The sequence below is a fragment of the Oncorhynchus masou genome, unplaced genomic scaffold (assembly GCF_036934945.1).
Source record: "Oncorhynchus masou masou isolate Uvic2021 unplaced genomic scaffold, UVic_Omas_1.1 unplaced_scaffold_5154, whole genome shotgun sequence".
NCBI classification, from domain to species: domain Eukaryota; kingdom Metazoa; phylum Chordata; class Actinopteri; order Salmoniformes; family Salmonidae; genus Oncorhynchus; species Oncorhynchus masou.
Window position 1 is genome coordinate 7,349 of NW_027011558.1, and position 13,383 is coordinate 20,731.

At 45.2% G+C, this 13,383-nt stretch overlaps 1 protein-coding gene across 1 annotated transcript; it reads left to right on the plus strand.

The window, feature by feature from the left end:
- Positions 1 to 282: 282 nt before the first annotated feature.
- Positions 283 to 2,506, plus strand: LOC135535783 (sodium/potassium/calcium exchanger 1-like). The gene is made up of 2 exons (XM_064962213.1): positions 283 to 350; positions 2,063 to 2,506. The coding sequence occupies exons 1-2, from the start codon at positions 301 to 303 to the stop codon at positions 2,310 to 2,312; spliced, it is 300 nt and encodes a 99-aa protein (XP_064818285.1). The 5' UTR covers positions 283 to 300; the 3' UTR covers positions 2,313 to 2,506.
- Positions 2,507 to 13,383: the final 10,877 nt, after the last annotated feature.

Below are 13,383 nucleotides of genomic sequence, written 5' to 3' on the forward strand. Positions count from 1 at the left end.
TGTCTCCCTAGGTGGGTGAGACTGATTGGTTGACTGACTGTTGTCTCCCTAGGTGGGTGAGACTGATTGGTTGACTGACTGTTGTCTCCCTAGGTGGGTGATACTGATTGGTTGACTGACTGACTGTTGTCTCCCTATAGGTGGGTGAGACTGATTGGTTGACTGAGTGTTGTCTCCCTATAGGTGGGTGAGACCATAGGCATCTCAGAGGAGATCATGGGCCTGACCATCCTGGCGGCGGGCACCTCCATCCCTGACCTCATCACTAGTGTCATCGTGGCCCGGAAAGGACTGGGAGACATGGCTGTGTCCAGCTCAGTGGGATCCAACATCTTCGATATCACTATGGGGTTAGTATAGACCACTGTAACTACAGAGATATCACTATGGGGTTAGTATAACTACAGATATATCACTATGGGGTTAGTATAGACCACTGTAACTACAGAGATATCACTATGGGGTTAGTATAGACCACTATAACTACAGAGATATCACTATGGGGTTAGTATAGACCACTGTAACTACAGAGATATCACTATGGGGTTAGTATAACTACAGAGATATCACTATGGGGGTTAAGAGATATCACTATGGGGTTAGTATAGACCACTGTAACTACAGAGATATCACTATGGGGTTAGTATAGACCACTGTAACTACAGAGATATCACTATGGGGTTAGTATAGACCACTATAACTACAGAGATATCACTATGGGGTTAGTATAGACCACTGTAACTACAGAGATATCACTATGGGGTTAGTATAGACCACTATAACTACAGAGATATCACCATGGGGTTAGTATAGACCACTGTAACTACAGAGATATCACATGGGGTTAGTATAGTAATACAGAGATATCACTATGGGGTTAGTATAGATCACTGTAACTACAGAGATATCACTATGGGGTTAGTATAGACCACTATAACTACAGAGATATCACTATGGGGTTAGTATAGACCACTATAACTACAGAGATATCACATGGGGTTAGTATAGACCACTATAACTACAGAGATATCACTATGGGGTTAGTATAGATCACTGTAACTACAGATATATCACCATGGGGTTAGTATAGACCACTGTAACTACAGAGATATCACTATGGGGTTAGTATAGACCACTGTAACTACAGAGATATCACTATGGGGTTAGTATAGACCACTGTAACTACAGAGATATCACCATGGGGTTAGTATAGACCACTATAACTTCAGAGATATCACTATGAACTGTGTACCGTTGTCTGTTATAAACGACCAAGGCAATTTGTGTTACTACTCTCAAAAGTGATTTTCTCTCCCCCCCTCTGCCACTACCCTTCCTCTCTCTCTGTCTCCCCCTCTCTACATCTCTCTGCCTCCACCCTTCCTCTCTCTCTGTCTCTCTCTCTACATCCCTCCTCCCTGTCTCTCCCTCTACATCCCTCTGCCTCCAACCCTCCTCTCTCTCTGTATCTCCCTCTCTACATCCCTCCTCTCTGTCTCTCCCTCTACATCCCTCTGCCTCCACCCTTCCTCTCTCTCTGTCTCTCTCTCTACATCCCTCTGCCTCTACCCTTCCTCTCTCTGTCTCTCCCTCTCTACATCCCTCTGCCTCTAACCTTCCCCTCTCTCTGTCTCTCTCTCTACATCCCTCTGCCTCTACCCTTCCTCTCTCTCTGTCTCTCCCTCTCTACATCCCTCTGCCTCTAACCTTCCTCTCTCTCTGTCTCTCTCTCTACATCCCTCTGCCTCTACCCTTCCTCTCTCTCTGTCTCTCTCTCTCTACCTCTAACCTTCCTCTCTCTACATCCCTCTGCCTCTACCCTTCCTCTCTCTTTGTCTCTCTCTCTACATCCCTCTGCCTCTACCCTTCCTCTCTCTCTGTCTCTCTCTCTATATCCCTCTGCCTCTACCCTTCCTCTCTCTCTGTCTCTCTCTCTCTACATCCCTCTGCCTCTACCCTTCCTCTCTCTCTGTTTCTCTCTCTCTACACCCCCCCCTCCACTCTCTGCCCCCCCCTCTCTGTTTCCCCTCCCTCCTCCTCTCTCTACCCCCCCCACCCCCAGCCTTCCTGTCCCATGGTTGATCTTCTCGGCGATGCAAGGCGGTGTACCGGTGGCGGTGAACTCCAACGGTCTGTTCTGTGCCATCGTGCTCCTCTTCGTCATGCTCCTCTTCGTCATCGTCAGCATCGCGGCGTGTCGGTGGAAGATGAGCCGCGTTCTGGGCCTCACCATGTTCCTGCTTTACTTTGTGTTCCTGGTGCTCAGCGTGATGCTGGAAGACCGTATTATTATCTGCCCCGTCTCCATCTGAGGTCAGACACACCCACTTGGAACCCAGTCCACCCACTGGGGAGCCAGGCCCACCCACTTGGAACCCAGTCCACCCACTGGGGAGCCAGGTCCACCCACTTGGAACCCAGTCCACCCACTGGGGAGCCAGGCCCACCCACTTGGAACCCAGTCCACCCACTGGGGAGCCAGGCCCACCCACTTGGAACCCAGTCCACCCACTGGGGAGCCAGTCCCACCCACTTGGAACCCAGTCCACCCACTGGGGAGCCAGGCCCACCCACTTGGAACCCAGCCCACCCACTGGGGAGCCAGGCCCACCCACTTGAAACCCAGTCCACCCACTGGGGAGCCAGGCCCACCCACTTGGAACCCAGTCCACCCACTGGGAGCCAGGAGAACCCAGGCCCACCCACCCACTTTGGAACCCAGTCCACCCACTGGGGAGCCAGGCCCACCCACTTGGAACCCAGTCCATCCACTGGGGAGCCAGGCCCACCCACTTGGAACCCAGTCCACCCACTGGGGAGCCAGGCCCACCCCTTGGAACCCTCCACCCACTGGGGAGCCAGGGAACCCAGTCCACCCACTGGGAGCCAGGCCCACCCACTTGGAACCCAGTCCACCCACTGGGGAGCCAGGCCCACCCACTTGGAACCCAGTCCACCCACTGGGGAACCCAGCCAGGCCCACCCACTTGGAACCCAGTCCATCCAACCATTATGTTAGCTTCAGGAACAGCTTCTTTTTTTAAACTAAAGATGAAACTGAATATGTTGTACTGTACAGAGCATTATGGGTACTGTAGTACATCATACTACAACGAGGAGGGAGGGGGAAAAAAAGAGGCGTGTCAGGAAGTCATTTAAATAATATCCGTCAAACTAGATCGTTGTCGGTCACTTACATTCCCGGTACAGGGGGTTAGAGGTTCCTCGTGTTACTGTTCACAGAGGGGATTGTGTTGTCTGTGTTGACCCAGGTATTGTTGAACCAGTGGACACCTCCATGGTTGGACTATTGCTGGTCTCCTTTCACCAGAACTGATGTGCAGCAGAAGAGGTTGTCTGTCCACAACATCCTGAAGAGAGACTCAGTAATCGTAGACGTTGTCCAGCCACACAAACACATCCATTTTAGTGTTCATCCATGTATAAAATGTCAATACAGTCATTTCTTTTAGAGTAAAAAAAAACAACAACTGTTTATCAGGTGCAGAGAGGTACAGCAGCTTTTGAGTTCTTCATGTCAATGATTCAGTGTCTAGAATAGCCAGGAATGGTGTCGTTCAGTTACACAACCCCAGATGTAACCATTATGTCATGAACTGTCAGCATTGTAGTGTGTCATGTGATACGTATGTATGCAATACACTTGTGTGGGTCAGAAGGATGCAAAGAGAATGTATTGATGTATAGTAAACTATTCATATGTTGTACTTACAATCCATGCTGCAATTAAATCCTTTTTTAAAAATAATATTCAATACAAGGTGTAGTGTTGATTGGTTAATTCATTATGTGTGAAAACAAAATGTTCTGAGGTCATTTTAAATTGAAGCCGGGATTCAATCAAAAGGTGTATTATCAGAAAAATATATATACAACAAAGTGTGTTGTCGACAGTATGTCTTTCAAATGCCATTTTCCCCGGCGTTCACAAAGATCGCGTTCGCTGTCAAGGCTGTGGACTTCGGTTTTAAGCATAAATCTCAGACGTGATTAAATCCCCATGTAGAAACACACACGATTGGCCACGGTAGACGTGATTAAATCCCCATGTAGAAACACACACGATTGGCCACGGTAGACGTGATTAAATCCCCATGTAGAAACACACACGATTGGCCACGGTAGACGTGATTAAATCCCAGTGTAGAAACACACGATTGGCCACGGTAGACGTGATTAAATCCCAGTGTAGAAACACACGATTGGCCACGGTAGACGTGATTAAATCCCTGTGTAGAAACACACACGATTGGCCACGGTAGACGTGATTAAATCCCTGTGTAGAAACACACACGATTGGCCACGGTAGACGTGATTAAATCCCAGTGTAGAAACACACGATTGGCCACGGTAGACGTGATTAAATCCCTGTGTAGAAACACACACGATTGGCCACGGTAGACGTGATTAAATCCCTGTGTAGAAACACACACGATTGGCCAGGGTAGACGTGATTAAATCCCAGTGTAGAAACACACACAATTGGCCACGGTAGACGTGATTAAATCCCCATGTAGAAACACACACGATTGGCCACGGTAGATGTGATTAAATCCCCATGTAGAAACACACACGATTGGCCACGGTAGACGTGATTAAATCCCCATGTAGAAACACACACGATTGGCCACGGTAGATGTGATTAAATCCCCATGTAGAAACACACGATTGGCCACGGTAGATGTGATTAAATCCCCATGTAGAAACACACGATTGGCCACGGTAGACGTGATTAAATCCCTGTGTAGAAACACACACGATTGGCCACGGTATAAGTGATTTTATTTCCAGTCAGAGACAACTCTAAAGATCCAGTCCAACAGTACATGATTAATCTCATCATCAGATCCACAGACTCAGCTGTGAAACAACAACAAGGAACATATTTACAAAATGTCTCTCTACACAAAGAGCAGATCCTCCCATATTATACATGTGACCCTAAATACAATGAAACATTTTGTTTGTACATTTCCTTCTAGATTAAACGACTAAAAGCCTTCTAGAGCTCTATTCAGTCCGTACAGCTAGAGAAGCGTGACAGATTCTGTGATGGGAATGTAAAGATCATTTCCCATGGTGCACCGTTTCCGTCAATGCAGTCTCTGCTCAGTCAGGAACACTTCTGCCTCGCGGATTGAATTAGAGCCCTTCATCTGCAGAGATCGACAACTAAACGATTTAAAAGCTGTTCACACTGCTGATATCATGAGTGATATTTTTTTTTTTGGGGTGGGGGACAGTCCAGGTCTCTCTTAACCACTTAGTTGTGGTTGGTAACAATCTGTAGCTTTCAAAATAGCAACGTCACGTTTCATGTTTGCATAGTAGCGCTATTCTGCGATCGGTGCTCTCAGCTGTCAAATCATTGAAGTGGCCAGCTCTCATTGGACCCTCCTTGACAAAAGGTCCTCTTCTAGCCAATGACATCAGTCTGTTGTTACATTGTAATTGGAGGTCACCGGTGTGCCTCACTTTAGGTAAGACGACTGGTGACGTTTCCGTCTACATTGCAGTGGGCCAGGAGAGGCATTTAACCTATCTATTAAAAGGGGGGGGGGGCATTATCACATCGTAAAGGAAAGGGGGGGGCATTATCACATTGTAAAGGAGCTTCAATGATTTCCTCCTGAGCTGGAAGTCTTTTCCCTGGCGAGAGAGATGTTGCTGCAGACTTTAAACCTGGGAGGACTTTCAAGTGTTTACCTGGTCAAGTGGACTCAACGGTTTGTTCACAAGTCCACTCAAGACAACTGGAAAGCATTATAATCTATGTTCAGGTGCACACATCCTAACAGGCCCCCCCCACACACACACACATAAAAATCACCAGACATGATGTAAAATACATCAAGACAATACATCGCCAAAGGCTGAACTTGGTTTCATCAGTATAACAGGCCAGGGGATAAACAGCTATGTCATCATAGCCACTGTACCGAGGGCCTGATACTTGGTATCATCAGTATAACAGGCCAGGGGATAAACAGCTATGTCATCATAGCCACTGTACCGAGGGCCTGATACTTGGTATCATCAGTATAACAGGCCAGGGGATAAACAGCTATGTCATCATAGCCACTGTACCGAGGGCCTGATACTTGGTTTCATCAGTATAACAGGCCAGGGGATAAACAGCTATGTCATCATAGCCACTGTACCGAGGGCCTGATACTTGGTATCATCAGTATAACAGGCCAGGGGATAAACAGCTATGTCATCATAGCCACTGTATCAAGGTCCTGATACTTCAACCACTTCTTTTCATCCCCCCCCCCCCCCAAAAAAAGGTTTTGACTGCATGTGATGTGCCAACTGAACATTCAATTTGTGCTGCTGAACAACGAACCCAAACGTAGGGTGTTACTCACATAGTACCTTGTATGGAAGAAACAAAGAACACGTGTATCGTATACGGTATATAGATGAACATAGACATAGGATCATATCTAAAACCTTTGAGGATGTATCGAGTTATTGAACACCGGTGCGTTTTGTCGGGCCTGACGTCCTTGACGTGGGTTAGAAACCAGAACAGAACGGGCTTCCGGTTTGGGAAATGCATCTTGTGACTGGAGTGACTCAGGGAAAGGACTCAATTCCATTTCAAATTGGTCAATTTCCAAAGTAAACCAAATTCCAAATTGAAAAGCATTGAAGAGAATTGACTGGAATTGAAATGGAATGAACCCCAACTCACCTACACATCAATGGTATGAATCCTTCTTACTGACCCCCAACCCTAGACGTATATCTCCTAACAGAACTAGACTGACCTAAAATATAAACGCAACATGCAACACTTTCAAAGATTTTACTGAGTTACAGTGTATAGAAGGGAATCAGTCAATTAAAATAAAGTCATAGGCATAGGCCCACCCACTCGGAACCCAGTCCACCCACTGGGGAGCCAGGCCCACCCACTTGGAAGTCAGTCCACCCACTGGGGAGCCAGGCCCACCCACTTGGAACCCAGTCCATCCACCGGGGAGCCAGGCCCACCCACTTGGAACCCAGTCCATCCACCGGGGAGCCAGGCCCACCCACTTGGAACCCAGTCCACCCACTGGGGAGCCAGGTCCACCCACTTGGAAGTCAGTCCATCCACCGGGGAGCCAGGCCCACCCACTTGGAACCCAGTCCATCCACCGGGGAGCCAGGCCCACCCACTTGGAACCCAGTCCATCCACCGGGGAGCCAGGTTCAGCCAATCAGAATTATTTTTTCCCCACAAAAGTGTTTTTTAAATTACAGACAGAAATACTCCTCATCACCCCTCTCCTCTTCCTTCAGACCCGCAGGTGAAGAAGCCGGATGTGGAGGTCCTGGCCTGGCGTGGTCACATGTGGTCTGCGGTTGCGAGGCCGGTTGGATGTACTGCTAAATTCTCTAAAATAACGTTGGAGGCGGCTTACGGTAGAGAAATGAACATTCAATTCTCTGGAAACAGCTCTGTTGGACATTCCTGCAGTCAGCATGCAAATTGCACGCTCCTTCAAAACTTGAGATATCTGTGGCATTCTGTTGTGTGACAAAACTGCGCATTTTAGAGTGGCCGTTAATTCACCCCGGCACAAGGTGCACTTGTGTAATGATCATGCTGTTTAATCAGCTTCTTGATTTGGATTATCTTGACAAAGGATAAACAAATTTGGATGTAAACAAATTGATGCGCAAAATTTTATTTGAGAGAAATAAGCTTTTTTGTGCGTTTGGAACATTTCTGAGATCTTTTATTTCAGCTCATGAAAACATGGGACCAGAACTTTACATGTTGCGTTTATATTTTTGTTCAGTATACACACTGTACCATTGTACTGTTTTGGATGATTCTTTTTTTGGTTCTAAAACACATGAATTAAAATCTAAAAAAAGTTTTTAAAGGGGAACAGACAGTTACCTCAAAACTATTGAACAACCCATATGTTCCTTGTAAATTCCCTGTCAGAAACCACTATTCACAGTTTATAACACCTGAAGGGAGGCCCATACGTATAGGTGAATATGAAAGGACACGAAACGCGGAACCTACTGTCGCGTAGCAATACTCCCTCCATATATCAGAAGGGTAACTACATGTTCTTAACAGTACACAGAGGTCCTCAAAGGTACTCCAACTTCAACTGGAAGGTGCTTTAAAATGTACTTCACTTTAACTTGAAGGTACTTTAAAATGTACTTCACTTTAACTTGAAGGTACTTTAAAATGTACTCCAACTTTAACTTGAAGGTACTTTAAAAGGTACTTCAACTTTAACTTAAAGGTACTTTAAAAGTTACTCCAACTTTAACTTGAAGGTACTTTAAAAGTTACTCCAACATTTAACTTGAAGGTACTTTAAAAGTTACTCCAACTTTAACTTGAAGGTACTTTAAAAGGTACTTCAACTTTAAAGGTACTTTAAAATGTACTTCACTTTAACTTGAAGGTACTTTAAAAGTTACTCCAACTTTAACTTGAAGGTACTTTAAAAGGTACTCCAACTTTAACTTGAAGGTACTTTAAAATGTACTTCACTTTAACTTGAAGGTACTTTAAAATGTACTTCACTTTAACTTGAAGGTGCTTTAAAATGTACTTCACTTTAACTTGAAGGTACTTTAAAAGGTACTCCAATTTTAACTTGAAAGTACTTTAAAATGTACTTCACTTTAACTTGAAGGTACTTTAAAAGGTACTCCAACATTTAACTTGAAGGTACTTTAAAAGTTACTCCAACTTTAAAGGTACTTTAAAATGTACTTCACTTTAACTTGAAGGTACTTTAAAAGTTACTCCAACTTTAACTTGAAGGTACTTTAAAAGTTACTCCAACTTTAACTTGAAGGTACTTTAAAAGTTACTCCAACTTTAACTTGAAGGTACTTTAAAAGTTACTCCAACTTTAACTTGAAGGTACTTTAAAAGGTACTTCAACTTTAACTTAAAGGTACTCTAAAAGGTACTTCACTTTAACTTGAAGGTACTTTAAAAGTTACTCCAACTTTAACTTGAAGGTACTTTAAAAGTTACTCCAACTTTAACTTGAAGGTACTTTAAAAGTTACTCCAACTTTAACTTGAAGGTACTTTAAAAGGTACTTCAACTTTAACTTAAAGGTACTCTAAAAGGTACTTCACTTTAACTTGAAGGTACTTTAAAATGTACTTCACTTTAACTTGAAGGTACTTTAAAAGGTACTTCACTTTAATGATGTTAATACTGATATCTGAGGAGCCGATTCATGCAGCATGTTGTGCCAAAGATGTCAAAGTCTGTTTCACCGTTGCACATTTACTTTAAAAACAGAAACAGTGATCAATCAGTTTTGTAAACGTCAAAGTATTCGACTCAGTATGGGTATTTCTGTAATAGATATTTATATTTTGTTGATCAAACGAATCAATCCATACTCAGGCTTTACGTCTTGTCAACAACAACAACATCTGTTGTAAGTGCGGGGCGAAACGAAGTATTTAAACGCAATATTTTGGCAGTTTTAAAGCGACTTTAGTTGTTTTGAGTGAATCTTTGAATGCCCTCACTGATACAATACTTCAAACCATCTTAGTTCAGTTTACGATGGACATACAGGGTGATACAGTAGAAGATACAGTTACACTACTCACTGTAAATACCACTAGAACATTCTAACAGCCATCAACCACAGGAGGAGAGGGATAGATGTTTCACCCAGTACATCCATCAACCACAGGAGGAGATGGATGGATGTTTCACCCAGTACATCCATCAACCACAAGAGGAGAGGGATAGATGTTTCACCCAGTACATCCATCAACCACAAGAGGAGAGGGATGGATGTTTCACCCAGTACATCCATCAACCACAGGAGGAGAGGGATAGATGTTTCACCCAGTACATCCATCAACCACAGGAGGAGAGGGATGGATGTTTCACCAGTACATCCATCAACCACAGGAGGAGAGGGATAGATGTTTCACCCAGTACATCCATCAACCACAGGAGGAGAGGGATAGATGTTTCACCCAGTACATCCATCAACCACAGGAGGAGAGGGATAGATGTTTCACCCAGTACATCCATCAACCACAGGAGGAGAGGGATAGATGTTTCACCCAGTACATCCATCAACCACAAGAGATGTTTCACCCAGTACATCCATCAACCACAGGAGGAGAGGGATAGATGTTTCACCCACATCCATCAACCACAGGAGGAGATGGATAGATGTACATCCATCAACCACAGGAGGAGAGGGATAGATGTTTCACCCAGTACATCCATCAACCACAAGAGGAGAGGGATAGATGTTTCACCCAGTACATCCATCAACCACAGGAGGAGAGGGATAGATGTTTCTGTACATCCATCAACCACCCAGTACATCCATCAACCACAGGAGGAGAGGAATAGATGTTTCACCCAGTACATCCATCAACCACATGAGGAGAGGGATAGATGTTTCACCCAGTACATCCATCAACCACAGGAGGAGAGGGATAGATGTTTCACCCAGTACATCCATCAACCACAGGAGGAGAGGGATAGATGTTTCACCCAGTACATCCATCAACCACAAGAGGAGAGGGATAGATGTTTCACCCAGTACAGCCATCAACCACAGGAGGAGAGGGATAGATGTTTCACCCAGTACATCCATCAACCACAGGAGGAGATGGATGGATGTTTCACCCTGACACGAAGCCAGTACATCCATCCATGTTTCACCCAGTACATCCATCAACCACAGGAGGAGAGGGATAGATGTTTCACCCAGTACATCCATCAACCACAGGAGAGATAGATGAGTACATCCATCAACCACAGGAGGAGAGGATAGATGTTTCACCCAGTACATCCATCAACCACAAGGAGAGGGATAGATGGATGGATGTTTCACCCTGACACGAAGCCAGTACATCCAGCTCAACAAATAAAACAGACTAAAATAAATAAAAGTCTTACTTTGTATAAATAGAATTCAAGTTAAGTAAAATATTGCTAATATTAGTCTCTATATATGACTGCTATATAATACAAATGTTTATTTTTTTTATAAAAGGTCCCTACTACTACTGTCGTATATAAAGTACATTTTGTCTTTTATGTAACAATTTGTACAAGATTTCTTAAAACACAAGTACTCCGAAATAGAAGACGTCATTGTGTGTGAAAGCATTGTTACGCTAATGAGTATGATCTCCATCCATCCAGAGGGGTACGTCCAGAACCTTTAACGACCAGGTGATGAGATGGAGACTGGTCAGACTACATAATAACACCCTGGTCGGTCAGCTCCGTTAGTCTCTGGTCAGCCCGTCACATGACCCAAAACATCTCAGTGTCAACAAGCTCATCGTCACGCCTTCTGTAAGTCTTTCTAAAGGGATTCCTGAGCTCGTCTTTAAAGCAAATCCTCAGTCCTCTTTGGGGATTTAATACATGCGCTTTTTCATGGACACAAAGATCTCTTGTGGCCTACCCACGTGGGCTACCCACGGCTGTGCTTTGCCGAGTGACGGAGGGGACTGGCCGAGTGACGGAGGGGACTGGCCGAGTGGAGGAGGTGACTGGCCGAGTGGAGTGTCTGTCGGAGGTGACACGTCAGGGATAAAGGGGTCAGGGGTCAGAGGTAGGGTTCTCCGAAGGTCTTGCGACACTCCATGACCCCAGCGCTGGGCGGACGGTCGCAGTTGTGCGTCAGCTTCACCAGGTCGGGGCTGAGGTGGTCGTACGCCATCTTGTATTCACGGTCAAAAGCGTCTGGAGGAGAAAGAGTGAGACGAGTGATAACACATCGACGTTCAACACCGATGTAAATGTAATTTAAACTGAAGACCTTCTAGAGAAAAACGCCGCAGTCCACTGCAGGAGCATTCAACAGTGTCTGGGTTGACTTCTAGAGGACGTGTATGGGTTGACTTCTAGAGGACGTGTATGGGTTGACTTCTAGAGGACGTGTATGGGTTGACTTCTAGAGGACGTGTATGGGTTGACTTCTAGAGGACGTGTATGGGTTGACTTCTAGAGGACGTGTATGGGTTGACTTCTAGAGGACGATGGGTTGACTTCTAGACGTGTATGGGTTGACTTCTAGAGGACGTGTATGGGTTGACTTCTAGAGGACGTATGGGTTGATTTGTTGACTTCTAGAGGACGTGTATGGGTTGTATGGGTTGACTTCTAGAGGACGTATATGGGTTGACTTCTAGAGGACGTGTATGGGTTGACTTCTAGAGGACGTGTATGGGTTGACTTCTAGAGGACGTGTATGGGTTGACTTCTAGAGGACGTTTATGGGTTGACTTCGAGGACGTTTATGGGTTGACTTCTAGAGGACGTGTATGGGTTGACTTCTAGAGGACGTGTATGGGTTGACTTCTAGAGGACGTGTATGGGTTGACTTCTAGAGGACGTTTATGGGTTGACTTCTAGAGGACGTATGGGTTGACTTTAGAGGATGTGGTGGGGTTGTATGGGTTGACTTCTAGAGGACGTTTATGGGTTGACTTCTAGAGGACGTGTATGGGTTGACTTCTAGAGGACGTTTATGGGTTGACTTCTAGAGGACGTGTATGGGTTGACTTCTAGAGATGATGACTTCTTTATGGGTTGACTTCTAGAGGACGTGTATGGGTTGACTTCTAGAGGACTGAGATGATGTTTATGGGTTGACTTCTAGATGATGTGTATGGGTTGACTTCTAGAGGACGTGTATGGGTTGACTTCTAGAGGACGTGTATGGGTTGACTTCTAGAGGACGTGTATGGGTTGACTTCTAGAGGACGTGTATGGGTTGACTTCTAGAGGACGTGTATGGGTTGACTTCTAGAGGACGTGTATGGGTTGACTTCTAGAGGACGTGTATGGGTTGACTTCTAGAGGACGTGTATGGGTTGACTTCTAGAGGGCGGTATGGGTTGACTTCTAGAGGACGTGTATGGGTTGACTTCTAGAGGACGTATGGGTTGACTTCTAGAGGACGTGTATGGGTTGACTTCTAGAGGACGTGTATGGGTTGACTTCTAGAGGACGTGTATGGGTTGACTTCTAGAGGACGTGTATGGGTTGACTTCTAGAGGACGTGTATGGGTTGACTTCTAGAGGACGTGTATGGGTTGACTTCTAGAGGACGTGTATGGGTTGACTTCTAGAGGACGTGTATGGGTTGACTTCTAGATGACTACAGTATGGGTTGACTTCTAGAGGACGTGTATGGGTTGACTTCAAGAGGGCGTTTATGGGTTGACTTCTAGAGGACGTGTATGGGTTGACTTCTAGAGGACGTGTATGGGTTGACTTCTAGAGGACGTGTATGGGTTGACTTCTAGAGGACGTGTATGGGTTGACTTCTAGAGGACGTTTATGGGTTGACTTCAGAGGACGTGTATGGGTTGACT

Coding starts and splice junctions, on each gene's coding strand:
- LOC135535783 (XM_064962213.1), top strand. CDS start 301: ATGGCTGTGTCCAGCTCAGTGGGATCCAACATCTTCGATATCACTATG. Junction 351..2,062: donor ATCTTCGATATCACTATGGG/GTTAGTATAGAC, acceptor CCCCACCCCCAG/CCTTCCTGTCCCATGGTTGA.